General features: G+C 37.4%; 1 protein-coding gene across 3 annotated transcripts in view; it reads right to left on the bottom strand.

Moving 5' to 3' along the window:
- Positions 1 to 2,024: 2,024 nt before the first annotated feature.
- ATP6V1C1 (ATPase H+ transporting V1 subunit C1) overlaps positions 2,025 to 18,065 on the bottom strand; it is a 38,458-nt gene continuing 22,417 nt past the window's right edge. For all 3 annotated transcript variants that reach the window (XM_027131570.1, XM_027131572.1, XM_027131571.1), the window contains 9 exons: positions 16,986 to 17,080; positions 15,339 to 15,430; positions 14,057 to 14,155; positions 12,117 to 12,185; positions 7,821 to 7,913; positions 7,640 to 7,733; positions 5,889 to 5,986; positions 4,556 to 4,682; positions 2,025 to 2,808 (listed from right to left, as the gene is read on the bottom strand). In XM_027131570.1, the coding sequence (XP_026987371.1) occupies positions 2,713 to 2,808; positions 4,556 to 4,682; positions 5,889 to 5,986; positions 7,640 to 7,733; positions 7,821 to 7,913; positions 12,117 to 12,185; positions 14,057 to 14,155; positions 15,339 to 15,430; positions 16,986 to 17,080 (863 nt within the window). In that variant the 3' untranslated portion in view covers positions 2,025 to 2,712. The remainder of the gene's footprint in view (positions 2,809 to 4,555; positions 4,683 to 5,888; positions 5,987 to 7,639; positions 7,734 to 7,820; positions 7,914 to 12,116; positions 12,186 to 14,056; positions 14,156 to 15,338; positions 15,431 to 16,985; positions 17,081 to 18,065) is intronic.

Here is an 18,065-nt window from a genome sequence, read left to right as displayed (position 1 = left end):
TCTGATGACCCACACCCCATGCCTTTTCTACATCACTGTCTGTCTTGGACTAAGGTTAAGGAATATGTTTGCCTCACTTGTTCAGCGCCTAGTAAAGATGGGAGGGACGACAGGAAGGAAAGAGCCCAGCCATCGGAAATCTTAGGTTCAAATTCTGACTCCAACTCAAGTTTTAATGAAGAAATCACTTAAACTTCTTTGACCCTAAGCCTCGCCTAGTACCACGGGGACTGCTGGTCCTCCCAGCACCAACACCATGGGGGAGGGAGGAGGTAATGGGTGTGAGAGCACCAGCAGAATGGTCTCTGTCAGACACTCGATAAATGTTTAATGACTCTCAGAGTTACCTGAGCTCCATCCTAGAGGAGAATCAGCAGACTCCAGAGCAAACAAAGCAAGGCAAGCAACAGGAGCAGGCCCTCCCAGAAATGACAGCTGCCATCAACACGGACTGCAGCTCGGAGACTCTCAAACTGCTTTAACGCTGCGCTACAGACACAGACTGTATTCCTTACCCCACCACACACACACACGCACACACACACGCGCGCACACACACACATCACTACTTCTTTCTAACCTTCAGACTCCACAATGACTCACGCCTTGAAATTCCCAGGTTAAACACAAGTGGAAAAGGAGCTACTGGCCCTCTTCTAGGACCGTCCGCCCGTGAATCAAGCTCTCCTCGTGCACCACTCCAAGCACTGGATGGGCCGCTGGATACTCAACCCGACAGACTATGAGGTGGGCACTCTACCTACCCCATTCTACCGAGGAGGGCGCGAGCGCTGAGACCACAGGGCTAACTGGTAGCAGAGCTGGGGTCTGGCTGCAGAGCTACTCACGCAGCTGCTCTGTATCCCAGAGAGAAATGATAATCAAAGTCCCATAGTTCCAAACATATGCTGGAATTTTAAACCTGACACAATCCCCACCTACTCCTATCACAATAATACTAAAGACTAAGGAAAACCTTCCAGTCATCGTGTGGGCCTAACAATCTTTTAATCATCAAAACACATCCCCCCATGACAGAGATTATACCCGTTTTACAAACACTAAGACTCAAAGAACACTTGCAAAAGAAGACAAAACCAGAATTTGCTGACATCAAAACCAAAACTTTTCAGCTTCCTCTTATCCAAAGAAAAACTGAAAATAAAACTGCATTCCAATCATGTCTTGAACTGAGAATTCTGACAATAACTTGGCAGTTATGTCAAACCTTTAAATATATATACCCTATGACCTACCAACCCTACTTCCAGGCTCTTTCTTACAGAAATACTACTACGAATAAACAAAGACAAGGATGTTTACCGCATCAGCGGTTGTAAGAGCAAAACCAAAAACAAGGTGAATATCCATCCAGTTAGCTACACTGTGACACAAATACATGATAGAAAACCACTGTAGCCAGTTAAAAGAATGAGGTAGCTCTAGACACACTGACAAGATACCCTGGCTATACTAGTAAGCAAAAAAAGCAAGTGACAGAATATGTGTGATATGATCCTATTTTTTATTTAAAAATAAACTGTGTGGATATATATGTTGTAGAGATACAGGAGAAGGCCTGAAAAACTCTGTAACTTCCTTGCGAAGAAAAAACTTAGGGGCTAAGAGGGCTCGTCTCTCATGTTTTACTTCATAGAAGTCTGGATTTGTTTGAAGTTAACAATTACTTTTGACATAACAGTATACAATTTTGAAATAAAACAGATTTGAGAGGCTAATTTTCTAGATGGAATACGGTAGTTTAGAAATGCCCTTAAAACGTAAATTTCTTTCTCCCATTTACAAGACTGGGAGGACACAGGAAGGGGAGCACTGCCACAAAATCCTCTTCTAAAAGCTCACTTGGGATGCTAACCTAAGTCTCATTTCAGAGGTTTGTAAGGTTAGCAATGCCTCTTTTCAGACTACATCAGAAATGACATCAATGTCAAGATGAAGGCAAAATTAACAATCTTAAAAAGGAAACATGTAAAATACTTAGACAAAACAAATGACTAAAACTGCAGAGTTCTACTACACTTTATTCAAAAATTGGCCCTACCTCCTAATTGAGAGACCTGAAAGTCTAGCGTCCAAATGTAAATACCCACCATGTGTTCAAAAATAATCTTCAAACTTGAACCATAATCTTTGGAAGTTACACACACCACAATCCACCTTTGCACAGGTAATTTTATTCTCTCCTGTGGGTGTCAAGTGCTCACAGATTGTAATTTGAAACATTCAGAAAGCACATACCTGAATATTGTCACATTTCTTTACATCACGATTCAATAACTATTAAACAATTATGTTTACTAAATACAGTGAACAAAATGGTATAACTGTTTACACCATTCCCTTGTACACAAGGCTTCTGTCACAACAGCAACAAATGGAATTAATGCATACCACAATATCGATGAAGTAAGACCTTCTTTTTAAATAAACTATTCTGTTTATAAATAAACTCTGATTTTTTTTTTTTAGTACACATTTACAGACCTGATCAATAAAAAGAAACAAGACATATAGTTTCCTTTTAAAAACAAAATGTTGACAAATGGACCACTACGAGAGAACGCGAATAGGAAAGGGGGTGAGAAGCAAGCAAGGGGTAAGAGAGAGTTACAAGTACAGCCATACTACAACCTACGTCTGTTAGCAAACACCGACACCGACATGAGGGCAGGGCTATCTGGGGGGCTCATTTTACTTGAATTCCAGCAAGTTGCAATCGATCTTGTAGTACACATAGGGGTAATATTCCTGTTGACTCAGGTTTAAGCCTGGAATATCCATAGGAGCCTATTGAAAAATCAGATGATTATTCAACTAAGTACTTAAAGAAATTAAACAAGAAAAAAAGTATTACCATTCATAGGCATACCTTGGAGATATTGCAGGTTCTGTTCCAGACCACCACAGTAAAACGAGCGGTTTCCCAGTGCATATAAAAGTTATATTTACACTATACTACAGCCTATTAAGTGTGCAACAGCATTATGTCTTGAAAAACAATGTACATACACCTTAATTCAAAAATACTTTATTGCTAAAAAATGCAAACCATCATCTGACAATGCAGGGTTGCCACAAACCTTCAATTTGTAAATTGAAAAGTGCATTATCTGTAAATTTCAATAAAGTGAAGCACAGCAAAACAAGGTATGCCTGTACCTTCCTAATGAACATCTACTCTGGGCTAAGTTTATACATTTTTGCTAATTTAATCTGAGTTTGGCATTGCTAACTCCATTTTGCAAATGAGAAAACAATCTCTGAAAGGCTGACTTGAGACCTCCCTGGTGGTCCAGTGGTAAAGAATCCACCTTACAATGCAGAGGATGCGGGTTCGATCCTCGAACTAAGGATCCCACATGCCACGGAGCAACTAAGCCCGTGTGTCACAACTACTGAGCTCACGGGCCCTGGAGCCTTCGCGCCACAACTAGAGAAGAGAAAATCCGCGTGCCACAAAGAAAGATCCTGCATGCCTCAAGGAAGATCCCGCATGCCACAACTAAGACCTGATGCGGCCAAAAATAAAGTTTTAAAAATAAATAAATAAATAAAGGCTGACTTGCCCTAGGAAACAGAGTGAGTAGTAAAGCCAGACTGAAGCATTCTCTGCCCTCAAAGCCTGTGTGTGTTTAAGCATCACCCCACCATCCTTTCTTATGCATACTGTATAAAATTACTTCTTTAATCTCAGGCTTGGTGTACTGAGTTTAGGAGACACATGGCTTATAAAATGCTGGATAAAAATAAACCAAGTGTGATTTTTACAGATACCACTTATTACATATGCATGTTGTAAGAATTTACTGGTAGGAAATTATGTATCGAACAGTTAGACTTCACATATTATCAACTCTACAAAATGCAGAGTCATTTCCTGCATTTTCTTCTATCAAGAAACCCTGATTTTTTTCATGGGTTCTAACTAATGCACATGTGAAATATTGCCGTCCTAAACTAAAGAGAAAAAAATCAGCAAGATATTGGAAATCAAAAACATAAAAGCCTATTACAATTTTAAACAACAGCAACAACGAAAAGCACACATACTATTTATATCCTTCTGTTTAAAAAGAACACATAAACACATACCATTTTAGAGAAATGATAGTTTCCTTTAAAATGCTCATCTATTGACTCCACTACTTCTACCAAATAAAGTTACAATGACTACTTATTTTCTTGCTTCTGCAATTTATAACTTTTGTAAATAACTAGTATCACTGGTTGTGTATTTCTGCAGCTATAAACATCGGATCTGTGAGAGGCCCACGTACAGCCAAAAAAAAAAACCAAAACACAAAATACATCGGATCTACAGCAAGATAACAACTGGCTTTTAGAAATACCAAGAAGCAACTAGTAAAATGGGGTAAACAAGGTAAATTATTTGCTAAGCTATCAGGTAAATTAATTACTAACAAATTGAGAATCTTAAAGCTCAAAAGGTTAAATAACCTCTTATCTTCTTCCAATAATTTTTTCTGAAATTCATCCAGTTCCTCTTCTACCAGGTTGTCTAATAAATACTTACATCAATAATAGCTGCTGCACTGCTATCTAGATGTTTATACAATTCATATAATACTTCTCTTAGTTTCTTCATTGTTTTCTTATTGGGCTGAAGGAGCATTGCTTGGAAGTTCACTGGCAAGCCATACCTTATAAATAAGCAGAAATACAGGATGTAACACAAGCAAACATATGCAGAGATTTTCTTTTTAAAGCAAATACTCTCATACTCTTCTTTAATCACAGTTAATGGGGAAAGAGTACCTCACTTTAATGACCATGTTTACAAGTTCAACTAATATACACAGAAACTCAAACCTACTCTGGTCCTCAATGTCCATTAGAAATCTTTCTTTAGGATGAGAGCCAACTGTCTACTAGGAATTACTTTTAATTACTCTTCAATTTTTAAGGTAATCTATGAATACCCTCAGCAGACAGTGGTAATATGTAAACTTAGTACAGTGTCTCTAGGTATCTGCAGGGAATTGGCTCCAGGACCCCTATGGATATCAAAATCCACGGATGCTCAAGTCCCTTAAATAAAATGGTGTAGTGTTTGCATATAACCTACACATATCCTCCAGTATACTTTAAAATCATCTCTAGATTACTTATAATACAATGTAAATGCTATGTAATTAGTTGTAAGTAAAATGCAAATGCTATGTAAATCGTTGCTAGTGCTCAGTAAATTCAAGTTTTGCCTTTTGGAACTTTCTGGACTTTCTTTTTCGAATATTTTCAACCCACGGTTGGTTGAATCCATGGATTCGGAACCCAAGAACATGGAGGGCTTTCATGATAATAAACAACATGAGATTACTACCCATATCTACTATGAAAATTCAAAGAAATTTACAAATAGTGAGCATGATTGCAGATAAACATTTTGATATATTTCTAATATGAGCAACATGTACAGAGGATCACAAGATGATTGAGATTTTAAGTACCTCAAGATAAAAAAATATTTTAGGTTAACTGAAATGAGGACTTCAAATAAGGCATCGTTAGGTATACTGCGTACCAAACTACATACAAAATATTTGAATGATCTTCTTTTAAACAAACACTGGCTAATATTTCATAATCTACATTTAACTTAAGTACATAATAAGAAAAGAATCAGAGAGCACAGCAGCGTGATCTCTTTCTTTAAACCCGGTATTAAGGGACAAGACCAACATGCACGTAATAAGCAGTATGACACTGACAATCTCTCCCTCACGACTGGCCCTTTGGTTTCTCCAAATCAATTTCCTATTAGTAGACTGTGTGTTTTAATAAAGAGGTCCAATGGAAAGGGATCTATAAATTCTTTAGTTCTAAGTTTCTCAATTAACTTCCTTTACCTCAAAACAGACTCAACAAAAACCCTCAACGCTTTTACATGAATCCACGCAATAAACGCCTCACTGAAATTCACTTTCAGCCACCGTACAAGTGGTCCCTAGAGAAAGAGAGAAAAAAAAAATCACCAAAAATTTGTCCTGAAAATGACAGTTAGAAATTAGATAAATCAAGTATTTTTAAAGGAGCAACTATCCAGTAAGAATCTTTAGGAGCATTAAATCACATTATAATTTACTTTAAAAATGTTTCATTATTCTCATTATCTTGGATACTTTACCTTAAATTAGATGAAAAGATTAAGCCACTACTCTGTAACCTCAGTAGATACAAAAATCCATTGAATCTATTCACTACACAGAAAAAGGTGTATATATATATATAATTATTATTATTATTTTCTTTCTGTTTTTTGGCCGCACCACGTGGCTTGTAGGATCTTAGTTCCCTGACCAGGGATCGAACCCACGCCCCTTGCAGTGGAAGTGCAGAGTCCTAACCACTGGAGCACCAGGGAAATCCCAAAAAGGCCTATGTTTTAATGAAAGTCATTTAAAGTGACACAGAATACAGATGTTTCCTTCTACAGGTTTGAAAATATAAAAATCTAAATTTACTATTCAATACTCTTAAACATTTTATACATTTAAAATAGAATTCAATTACACACAACTTCTCAGGAATAACGAAAAATAGCTATGTAGTAAGTCATTTAATATCCCTAGGTGTTAGTTTTCTCATCTGTAAAATCAGGGGGTTGATCTAGATCCCTAAAATCTGTTCATCATGTTCTAAATTTTTAATGGTTCTATTATGTAGTATATATTCTTTCTGAATTTAGTTATTCAGTACTTCTAAATAAAAACACTTCTTTAAAGAAACAAATGACAAATAACTTATTACCACCTCTCCATACTTAAAAGACACACATGATCAGTTCAGCTAATAGTTATTTAGATAACATTATTAGGCTCATTTGGATGTAACAATCAATTTACGAAAAAAGGATAATACAACAAGGTGAAAGTCTTTGGTTAAAATATCTGTTCTTTAAAAGTGATCTGGAACTCCCCAACAAGTTGGTTTTATTTGACATTACTTGGTTAGGGTTAGTTTTCTCCCAACTGAGATGCAATAGTTCATAAAGTACTTGGAAATAACTTTAAATGGAATGTGCTTTTATTTCCTCTTGCATTACAAGAGAAATACATTTTCACTCATCATGTTTCCCCTTCCATACAAGCTTTAGTCTTCACAATAATCCTGCACTTGAGATGGCAAGAAAGTCAACACCATCTTTCACTCACAATTCCATCCCTGTTCTCCACTGTGCCTAGAACATACTAACTCACCAATGGTTTAAATACAAATTCCTCCAATAAAAGACTGCACGCAGCATTAAAAAAATCTGCCTCAAAAAATGAAATTTCTGACTGAAGAGAGAGAACTACTACTTAACTAAAATAACCCCTCACTATATGGGTATTAATTAAAACACTGCATTTAAAATTAATTTCTGATATGGACTTAAGGGGGGTTAATTTTAAGATAATATATTTTAAGATAAGGATTCACAGATCTCAGGTTGCTTAGAGAAAACTTATTTTGATTATTTAGTAGGAAAAAAAGCTAGAATCAAATGTCTCAAAAGCAAAATCAGAAAAGTTTTGTTTTCTTTTAAATTAAAGAAAAGCAGTCCCACTTTTTCTTCTGCTTAACACTGATAGTATTACTAAGTATTAAAAACGCATACAAATTGCTTTTTCTTGTCGGTAGAAAGCCTGTTCATTTCTTCTTTGTCTGCTTTCATCTCCTCTTCATTATACTGGAAGTCACGAACGATGAATCTAAATTGGGGGGGGAAAAAAACCAAAATTGTCCACACCATGTATAGGTGATCTAACAAATTAAAAAATAAAAAATAATAATCTTACTTGTTTTCCCTGGCTTTGTGTCTGAAGTCATCAACTGCCTTCCTAAACAAGGTGACATTACACAGGTAACTGTCTTGGTCCTCTGAGAGAACACTAGAGAGAGAAAGACCAAGTCCACTTAAAGCTTTGTATTTATTGCTCACGTTCATATTGAGGGCAGAATTCAGAAACAGGGGCAGGAAGAGGAGGAACAGACAGTAGGGTACAGCAGCCCTTCCCAAACCACTTCAGTGCTTTTCATCTGTACTGCCTCCACACTGAAGACACTCAGTGTTTATGATGTTTTTATTTACGGTGCCTTAACAGCCCCCTAGTGCATTCCTTCCTAACCAACAAAATTAAACATTAAATCAAGTAAAGCATTCAAACTCAAGAATCATGCTTTTCAATCTCTATCAGCACTAGGCCAGCTGAGGAAAAATCGTCCAGCACCTGGCTGGTTTCCAGAATCTCCTTACCTCCTTGCTAAGCACCCTCTTCTCTTCTGGTGACTAAAATCTCTCTTCCTCTCTCCAGCCCAGCCCTGACCCATGAGTCCCGGCCCACCCCCTTTTAACTTGTGCCCTCTCAAAACTATTATCCTGCGTTCTTGTTCCCAGTGCCCATCAGATCTAAAGCAAGGTAGCTACAAAGTGGACAGAACTCGATAACAAACCTTTAATGATCCTCAGGTTTGCCACAACTGACAGTAATGTGCAAACTGATTGGGATCAAAACAAAGCCAAGGGACTTCTCTGGTGGCCCAGTGGTTAAGAATCCACCTGCCAATGCAGGGGACATGGGTTCGATCCCTGGTCTGGGAAGATCCCACATGCCGTGGAGCAACTAAGCCCATGCGCCACAACTACTGAGCCTGCGTTCTAGAGCCCATGCTCCGCAACAAGAGAAGCCCACGCACCGCAACGAAGAGTAGCCCCCGTTCGCCGCAACTAGAGAAAGCCCACACACAGCAACGAAGACCCAACACAGCCAAAAATAAATAAATAAATTTGTTAAGAAAACAAAACAAAGCCAAATCCAACTTGACAGGCTATCTCAGATCCTAACAATATTCCACCACTATCATATTCACCTTTTAAACTTATCTTAACCTTAACTGATCTTTTTAACTTTAGTACTTTGCTGTTTTGAAGGTCCATGCAAACAAAGGGGTGGGGACCAGAGATGTGGACAATGACAAACAGCAGGTTCCGTGACAGTGAAAAAGATGGAAAGAAGGCTCAGGTTCAAGAGTTGGGTTACAGTTTAAGATGCCAGACGTAAAGCCTTTCTAGAGGTTGAGGGTGAGGCCAAGGGAACAGCTACAGAAATCAAGTGGAGATGACAGTCTGTGAGCTGCAGGCTGGGTCTCCAAACTCACTCTCTTCGTTTAGTTCTACTGCTGTGTAGAAACAGTAACACTAGCTCCTCACACACAAAACCAGGCCGAGAGGAAATGAAAGGTCAATGCTTTTCGGCTGCCTCACGGCATTTTCAGTCTCCCATGGGCGTGGCAGTGCTTCTGGAGCCTACTAGCTCTTCCTGCTGCTTCTGACTTCTTACCTCTCTCCTAAGACTCGGTCCTGCCATCTGCTCTGCTCCCCAATCAACCTACCCACTTCATTGCCAAGGCATCTTTCCTGCTTTTCTTCGTAAAAGTTATCTTTGCAACCCCTGCTCCAAAACACAAAAGAAACGTTTCTTTGAACAATGGCTAGTGTTGTTTTTTTCTAGGCCGTCCTCGCTAGGATCCTCTGGTTCATCTGGAACTCTAGCTCCCTGAACAAAAGCTTCTGTGAAGCACCAATCAGTTTGTGGTGCTGTTTTTCCAACAACAGAGAAAAGGCCGAAGTCAACCAGTGATGTAACCCAACCGGATTATCTTAACAAGCAAAAGTAGACAGACAAAAAGCTAAGTGGTAATTCTGAAAGTACAAGTGAGAAGCACCTCTTTCTGAACAGTTTTTCCAACAGAAAGAAGCAGAACTCAGCCTCTCAGCTTCTTTGGCCTTTAACTCTGACTTGGCATTTATACACATCCCTGCACTTAACCACCCAATGATGGCAATATTTCACATGGTCCAATCTTTCAAGATTTGTGTAGAATATTTTGCAAATAGCTAGATTTTGTGTGTTTTTTAGGTGAAATTATTTCTTTCAGGTTTAAAGATGGGTTTTTTCAATCCATTCTTCTTCCTCAAAAGTCCACTTTCATCTTCACTGCTTCCAAGAGTAACCACTCAGGTATTGTGCCAAAAAGCAACAAGTGACAGTATTACTACTTGTAATTCACTTTAAAATAAAGCACTTAGAACAATGACCAGCACATAGTAATCACTCAAAAATGTTAGTTATTATGATAAGGGAAAAATCCAACATCAAGTCATAGAGATCTTTCCTAAACAGAAGTACAAAATTCCAGACTAACCCACTAAAACCTGTCTGCCCCATGTGAACTAAGCATCCTCTTCAGGTGCTGGCTGAGCTACTGCATTGTTCTCAATGACTAAATTTAAATAACTTTTCAAGTCAATGAATCCAAAAGTCTTTAGACTGATAAATAGGTGAACAGATGTTTTCACTGGGTGAGGAAGGGCTGGGGACTCTCAGGTGGTCAGTGAGCACTCAGGGGTCATTCAGAAGACAGGTATTGCCTATACTGAACTGTTGGCATCTGAAATTTTTTTCCTTTTAACTACCAAAGTGATTTTTCAAAAGATGTAAGTCTGAAGTAATATTTCTAAAGTCCTTCTTTCCGAATAAACCTGGGCCTACACACCACTCCCCTGGACTAGGCTCACACACCACAGGGTGGGAGGACATTCTGTGTGCACTGGGTCCTTACTCTCCTCCTCTCCCTGCCCCCAAACATAAAGACAACCTCTGTGACTTTTACGGTCTCCAGAGCACAAAGGTCTAAGAAGGTGTCATCTGTCAGGATAAATAGCTTCGGAGGAAAACCAGCATTAAGACACAACCTCAATCTTCAGTTTACCACGTGAAGGGCCAGTGTGAATGGAAAGTATTCCCCCCAAATGGGAAAAAAATTCACAATGAGCACAGGTTTGTGGTTTCATTCTCAAAAAATCAACATTTGTGAAACTACAATAATCATATTACCTTCTACTTTATTATCTTATCAAGCCTTAAAAGAGCCTCATAATGTGTACAGGGAAGGTGTGATGCTCATTTTACAAAGAAAATGAGGCCCAGAGAAGTTAAAAGACTTACCGCAGGTCACATAGCAAGTTGGTAGCAGAACCAGCAATAGAACTCAGATCCCTGGGTCCAGGACTCTTTCCATTATACTAAGCTACCTCCCATATGACACAATGAAACTGGAAAAGAAAATATTTCATGGGCCTGGCCTTACTAACACCACTTCTTTACTACCTCCTAGACCTTTCTTTCACCATGCTGACGGTATATATATATACACACTGAGGGATATATATGTATATACAAAACAATTCTTTGGGGGTGCATATACACTGTACTTAATATTTTCTTGAAGAATATCTTGTGTAGAATGGCAGAATGCAGGAAAAAATGACATGCTATGTAGTGTCAAGAGTGTAGGACTTGGAGTTAAAAGACCTGAGTTTTAGTCCTAACTTTGCCACTGCACACTTATACAGCCATATACACTTTAGGCAATGACTTAACTCTTCTGTATTTGTATTTCTTCATCTATGAGAAAAAGTATAACTGCCAAAACTACTTCATGGAATTGCTGTACATATCAAATTAGACAGTGAATATTAATCCATAAGTTTAAAATTGCTTAATAAAAGTTTTTTTTTTTTTTTAAAGGAAAGTACAGATTCAGTAGAATCTATGCGTACTGGAAAGTGATGGTAAATATTTGCAGATCAACAGAGTACCCTAGTAGCCATCTTGGTACACTTCCTTTGCAAGATAAATGAGGAAATATAGACACACAGTAGGTATACAATAAATATTGAAGGAAGAATTTTGAGAGGGTAGCACAGCAGAAAAAGTACCACACCAGAGATCTGGGTTCTAGTTACAGCTCTGTCACTAGTGAGATGTGTGACTCTGGGCAAACCACGTCACCTCTGTGGCCTCAAACTTCTACATCTATAAACATGAGTGGGTTGATCAGACTGTACAAAGGCCCTTCCAGGTCTACAGTAGCTAGAGTTAATATAACTCACTTATTTTTAAGGTGAAAATGATGGCTCCAAAACTGTAAAATTTACCACAAAGGAAAGATAAAGATATCTCCTATTCCAACATCCAAACTACCAAAGGAATTCTACGAAAGAAACAGGCTTTACAAAGACTACTACTTACTTGCTAGACCTTGGAACTACCATTTCAGCTAATGTTTCATACTGCTTAATCCAGTCATTGTGGTTTAACCTGCAGAAAAGATACAATTAAGTTACTGGAAGAGAAAAACAAGTCCTACCTTCCTGCCGAGCCCAGAAAGAGAAAAAATTATGAGACAAATAGGAAATCCAACTATAATAGGTATACCTCAAATCTATTTAACAACAACAACGACAAAATCAAGTTTTGTACAAAGAATGAATTTCAAATACACTGAGTGGTAAAGCAGGAAATACAGCTCACCATCTCTTACATCCAGTAACTACTGCAAAAGAGGCACATTCTAGAACTAAGTGTGGAAAGGAAGCGAAGCAAAATACAGAATCTAAATTACTTTCAAACTTTAGGGTTGATATACATTATTACCTCACCAAAAAAAGAAAAAAACGAAAGAAAGAGAGAGAGAAGCCATGCTGAAATCGCTAACATTTCTATTCAGTGACTATTATGAACAGCTGGGTAAAACCACATTTACCAAAAGCACAGAGTACCAGGAAGTGCTGAGTAAACAAAGTGACAGTAAACCAAGCTGCCACAGATCACTGTGCAACAACCTTTCTAGACACCACTGGCTTTTGTGGGTGTGGCGAGAGATGATTATATATGCAATACAGAATAAAGAATTGTAGTATCTATAGCCAGGATAGTGAATAATCCATTATACAAGGTATCCTAGGTCCTATCTGAGGTTTCAAGTACAGTGCACAGAAAACTATGAAAACTTCTGGTCTTAAACACAAATTTTAAATAAAGGTTGCATGAGACAAATCTTTTATCTGGGCAAAGGTTATTTTCCTGTATAAGTATAAAAACACAAAGACAGAGAAATTTTTTAGAAATACTGTTCTAGTATTCTGCAGTAAGAGGTAAAAGGCAGAAGTCAGGTAATACTGTAGCCACTGAAATTCAATGGAGGTCCTTTCCCACCCCTTTCCAGTAGGCATCATTTTCTAATATTCCCAGTTTCCTAACCAGACAAAAATGGAGAGCACAGCAAAGAAAGATTTTATGAATAATGCTCTGAAGAGTCCCCAAATCTCCCATCCCAGTTTGGATCCCCTGAAGATTCCCTGATAGTGAGATTTTAGTGTAAGTCAGAAGTGAAACCATTAACAGTGTCTCTTTCCCTCTCTCCCTCTCCCTCTCCCCCCCCCCCCCCCACACACACACACACAGACACACACACACAGTTCTAATCTTCCAAAGGTTTCATTTTACCAAGATTACCAAAGATTAATTAAAACAGAAGGCCTAATCTAAAGGAGATTTCAAAGGATAGTCTAACCCAGCAAACTACACCCATAACCTGTACACCTGTTTTTGTAAATAAATTTCTACTGACACACAGCCATGTTCATTCATGTACATACTGTGTGTGACCGCTTTCAGCTACAACCACAAAGTTGAAGTGGCAGAACTGAGTAGTTGTATCAGAGACCATATGCCTTGCAAAGGGTAAAATACTTACTATCTGGCCCTTTGCAGAAAAAATATGCCAAGCTTTTATCTAATCCATCCTTTGCTTCTCAAGAGGGCTTAATTCATCCTAACCAATCATCAAATATTTTTCAGAAAAAGAAATAGCTCCCTGTTTTGAAAAATCTAAGAACAATATTTCTTTTAAGTCCAATAATTTAGCATTATTTAATTTTTTAATGGGCCAACTGTACTAAGCAAATTTTGATCTGGAATATCAATTTATAATTGACAGCTCTATTACCAGGTTATGAACTAAATTCTACTGTATGTGCCATACGAGTACATGTTGGATGACAGAGCAAATGACAAGGTGATACTCCCTTTACACTTGGGTTTATGGAAAACTTCAAATTACAATATCAGACACTAATATTTTTCTTGTATTTTAACAGGTAAAAACCTTCTGTAATAAAAAGACATACTTGGGAACCACGACCAGTAATGTGACGAGATACTCTGAGTCAAGAACAAAGTCATCCTTCTTCACAATTTCTGCTAGACTTCTAGTTAGCAAACTTCCTCTGAGGAATAAGAAAAAAATCATTAGGCTGATAATTATGTGCTTCCAGAACACAAGTAAAGAAACAGCAGGCTAATTATAGTCACATATACTATATATACATCTCAAGAGAGGGATTAGCCTGAGTTAACATTTTATTTTATAAGAAGTCAAAATTTAGCTGAATATTTCCCACATCCAAACCCGAAGAAATGTAAACATTTTATCAGAACTTGCCTCTAGTGTCTCCCTTTGTGTTTGCTTTAATTATTATAACTCAGCTCTTCTCTTGATTACATATATAGTATCTTAACTGAGAAAGTGTTATTCATTAGGTATCAATTAAAGTCTACCTCATCATAATTATGAAATCATATCATCTAAGCACAACCTTTGATTTTCCTCCCTCTTCCTGGGTATCAATTTTGGTTAGTTAACCCAATAATCAACTCTTTTAACACAGTCTTCATTTGGTCTCCTAGTACATTTCACAGTGAAAATGACTTGCCCTGTTTGCACCACTGACAGTATCCAACCAACTTTCTCTCTGGGATATGAATGCATAACTGGAAGAGTTAAGTGCTTAAAGCTACACTTGTAGTAGTCATACTACAGTGATATTAACCAAAACAAAAGTGGTCTATTTTAAGAAAACCTAATATGTAAAAAATCAAAACTTGGAAAACAGAAAAATTAAAGAATGAGTATTACATTACAAAAGGATTCTTCTATAGAATTCTTTTAAGCAGCAGATAATTGCTATGTAATTAAACTATCATTTGATTTAAAACAATTAACTTTAGATAATTTTCAGTGAAAAACCAGATGGATAAAGGGATAAACCAGGACCCAACTCACAAGTATTATGTATGAAACGAGTATAATAAATCAGCCTCACATCTGTTTTGACTAGCCTGAATTAGTGAGCTTTTCTCCATGTAGTGAAAAAAACACCATTTTGATTATAGAAACAGCACAAAGTGGAACTTACTAACCCCTAACAATAGTTCATTCAGTGTATGCTAGAGTACGTCCCCAATTCTTTTTTTTTTTTTTTGGCTGTGCCATGAGGCACACGGAATCTTAGTTCCCCGCCCAGGATTGAACCTGCACCCCCTGCAGTGGAAGCACAGATTCTTAACTACTGGACCTCCAGGGAAGTCCCTCCCAATTTTTAATTATTTACATATACTTGACATGCTTACGCATTCTTTCGTTCCAAATTCTGAAGATTCCCTTTCAGGTTGTTATATGCGGATGCTCGAGATTTCAGGTCATTGTCAATCTGAGTCACTCCCTTTAAAGAGAAAAAGAGAAAAAGGGAAAATTTTCCTAAACCTGCCTCTGCTAATACAATCAAAGTAGCTGTGCTTAAACTTTAAAAAACAAAACACCACTAGTTCCTGATGTAAAAATATTCTATTATTTTAAAAGCATGCCTTTAAAGGTCATTAAAAAACAAACCTACTTCATTTTTAATAACTATGGTAATTTTCATATAATCTTTTCTATTAAGGATAATGTTTTAGTCTACATGTATTTTAATTATTGTTACTATATTACTTCTTAAACCACGTAAATGGAATCTATGCCACTGGTTACAGAGATAACTAATTAAAAGGCTTTAAAATACAAGTTTCAAGGATTAATTTCCAAAGGAACTAAATCACATAGAGTTTTGCTGTTCATAACACCACAACTCTTCCACAAAATATTTTTGCAATAAAATTAAAATTATGTTTGAATTTATTTATACATGTTACACAAGCTGATTTTTCAAAAAGATGAGTAAAACTACTAACAACTTAGGGAGAAAACACAAAGCAGTAGATTTAACGTTTGAGGAACTAATTTCAACTCAGCTCTACCATCACCAGCTGTGTGGCACTGGGGTAAACTACTTCACCTCTCTGAGCCTCTTTCCTCGACTATAATAGTATCAGGAAGACGACGACTAAATCCTTGATAAGGATCAAAAGAAAACAAGGCTCATAGTAAGAGCACCACTTTATATTATCTGACTACTCATTTTCATTAAATTATATGATGACTTGAGTTAAAATCCTTGATATGCTATTCATTTACATTTAACCATAGAGCACAACGTACAAATAAAGCCAGTGGGAGCCAAGGAAGTCTGTCCAGATGATTTAAACCATACTTTTCATCCTAGCCAGGTCATAGAAATGTTGTCACACAATTAATAGGTCCTTGTCTACTGCCTCATTATAGTTTCAGGTACGACTTTTACATTTTTCTCTCAAGCTCAAGGACTTTGAAACATAAAAGGAGCTCTTAATTCAGTGAATTCATGGATGGGCTTTAACACCTGTGGGCTCCCTGAAACTGTACATAAAATCATGTGGTACAAGAATACGGGCAATTTTTCTGGGTAGAGAATCAATACTGAACATCAGAAGGGAAGGTGTCTGAGAACCCATAAAGTTTAATCTGAATCAGTACTGTACATAAACATACTTAAGTTACCATTATCATACATCTGAATGATTCATAAATCTCTAATCTATTCCAACTTCCTGTTCTATGTGATCTCAATTATGCTTCAAATTTATATAAATAACTATAAAATTTTAAAGTTACTTTTGTTATTCAAACATTGTTGATGCAACATTTAACTTAACTACCTAAATAAACTACACAATTTGGATAATGTACACATGAAAGTGTTACCCTTTTTTGACACCTTTTTTTTTAGTAAAACTGTAGTAAGTCACATATAATTAAGCTGCCCTGTCAAAACCTAAATTAGAGTATTTAATAGCTAAATACTTATAAAATAAATAAAGCCACTATAAATCAATGTGTCCTACCTGTATCATTTTTTATCTTACCTTGGCAATTATTTCAGAAATATTTTTCAGGGACTGCTTGATTGGATATTTAGCCATGTCCCATTGAAACCTTGTTATATAAGTAACCAAGTCAACTGAAATAAGGGAAGAAATTAATTACTGAGGAGAAGCAATAGAATTTTTTATAGTTTGCTACACAGTAATAGGTTTTAGTGCTGAAACTGGCATTAAGAAAATCAGTAAAGATCATCATTTGTGAAGAGTCCTGGTTAAGTAAATGTGGAACTGTATTAAGTAACATGGATTAATCAAAATTTTTACCTTGTAATCTGATTGGATCTCTTCTCCTTACTCAAAATTTAATATATATTAAAATGTTCCTTTCTAATCTGATGACTTAATAAATGGAATATGTACATACCCATGATATGCCTCATATGTAGAAGAAAGAGACACAAAAAGATTAAGAATCTACTTCAGGGGATTCCCTGGTGGCACAGTGGTTAAGAATCCACCTGCCAATGCAGGGGACATGGGTTCGAGCCCTGGTCCAGGAAGATCCCACATGCCGTGGAGCCTGTGCTCTAGAGCCTGCATGCCACAACTACTGAGCCCACGCGCCACAACTACTGAGCCCGCGCGCCTAGAGCCCGCGCTCTGCAACCAAAGAATCCACAGCAATGAGAAGCCCACGCACCGCAATGAAGAGTTGCCCCCGCTTGCCGCAACTAGAGAAAGCCCACGCGCAGCAACAAAGACCCAACACAGCCAAAAATAAATAAAATAAAATAATTTAAAAAATAATACATTAAAAAAAAACCCTACTTCAAACTGTCTCCTCAATAAGTAGAATCTGACAAAAGTATGTTCTTTCTTTGCAACTTACCCAAACAAACTGAAAATGAACTTGTCTGTTAAAACTCTGTGATGACTGTTTCTAGGAGTCTATATTTCAGTAATCTTCAAAACATGAACCTTTGCACTTTCAAATGACAAGAATAAGAAATGCAGAGCTTCCCTGGTGGCACAGCGGTTGAGAGTCCGCCTGACGATGCACGGGACGCGGGTTCGTGCCCCGGTCCGGGAAGATCCCACATGCCGCGGAGCGGCTGGGCCCGT

Source organism: Aethalodelphis obliquidens, unplaced genomic scaffold (assembly GCF_003676395.1).
Source record: "Aethalodelphis obliquidens isolate GAN/ISIS:26980383/991018 unplaced genomic scaffold, ASM367639v1 scaffold39, whole genome shotgun sequence".
NCBI lineage: Eukaryota > Metazoa > Chordata > Mammalia > Artiodactyla > Delphinidae > Aethalodelphis > Aethalodelphis obliquidens.
Note: the sequence above shows the minus strand (reverse complement) of the source record. Positions and strands in the feature narration are given on the sequence as shown.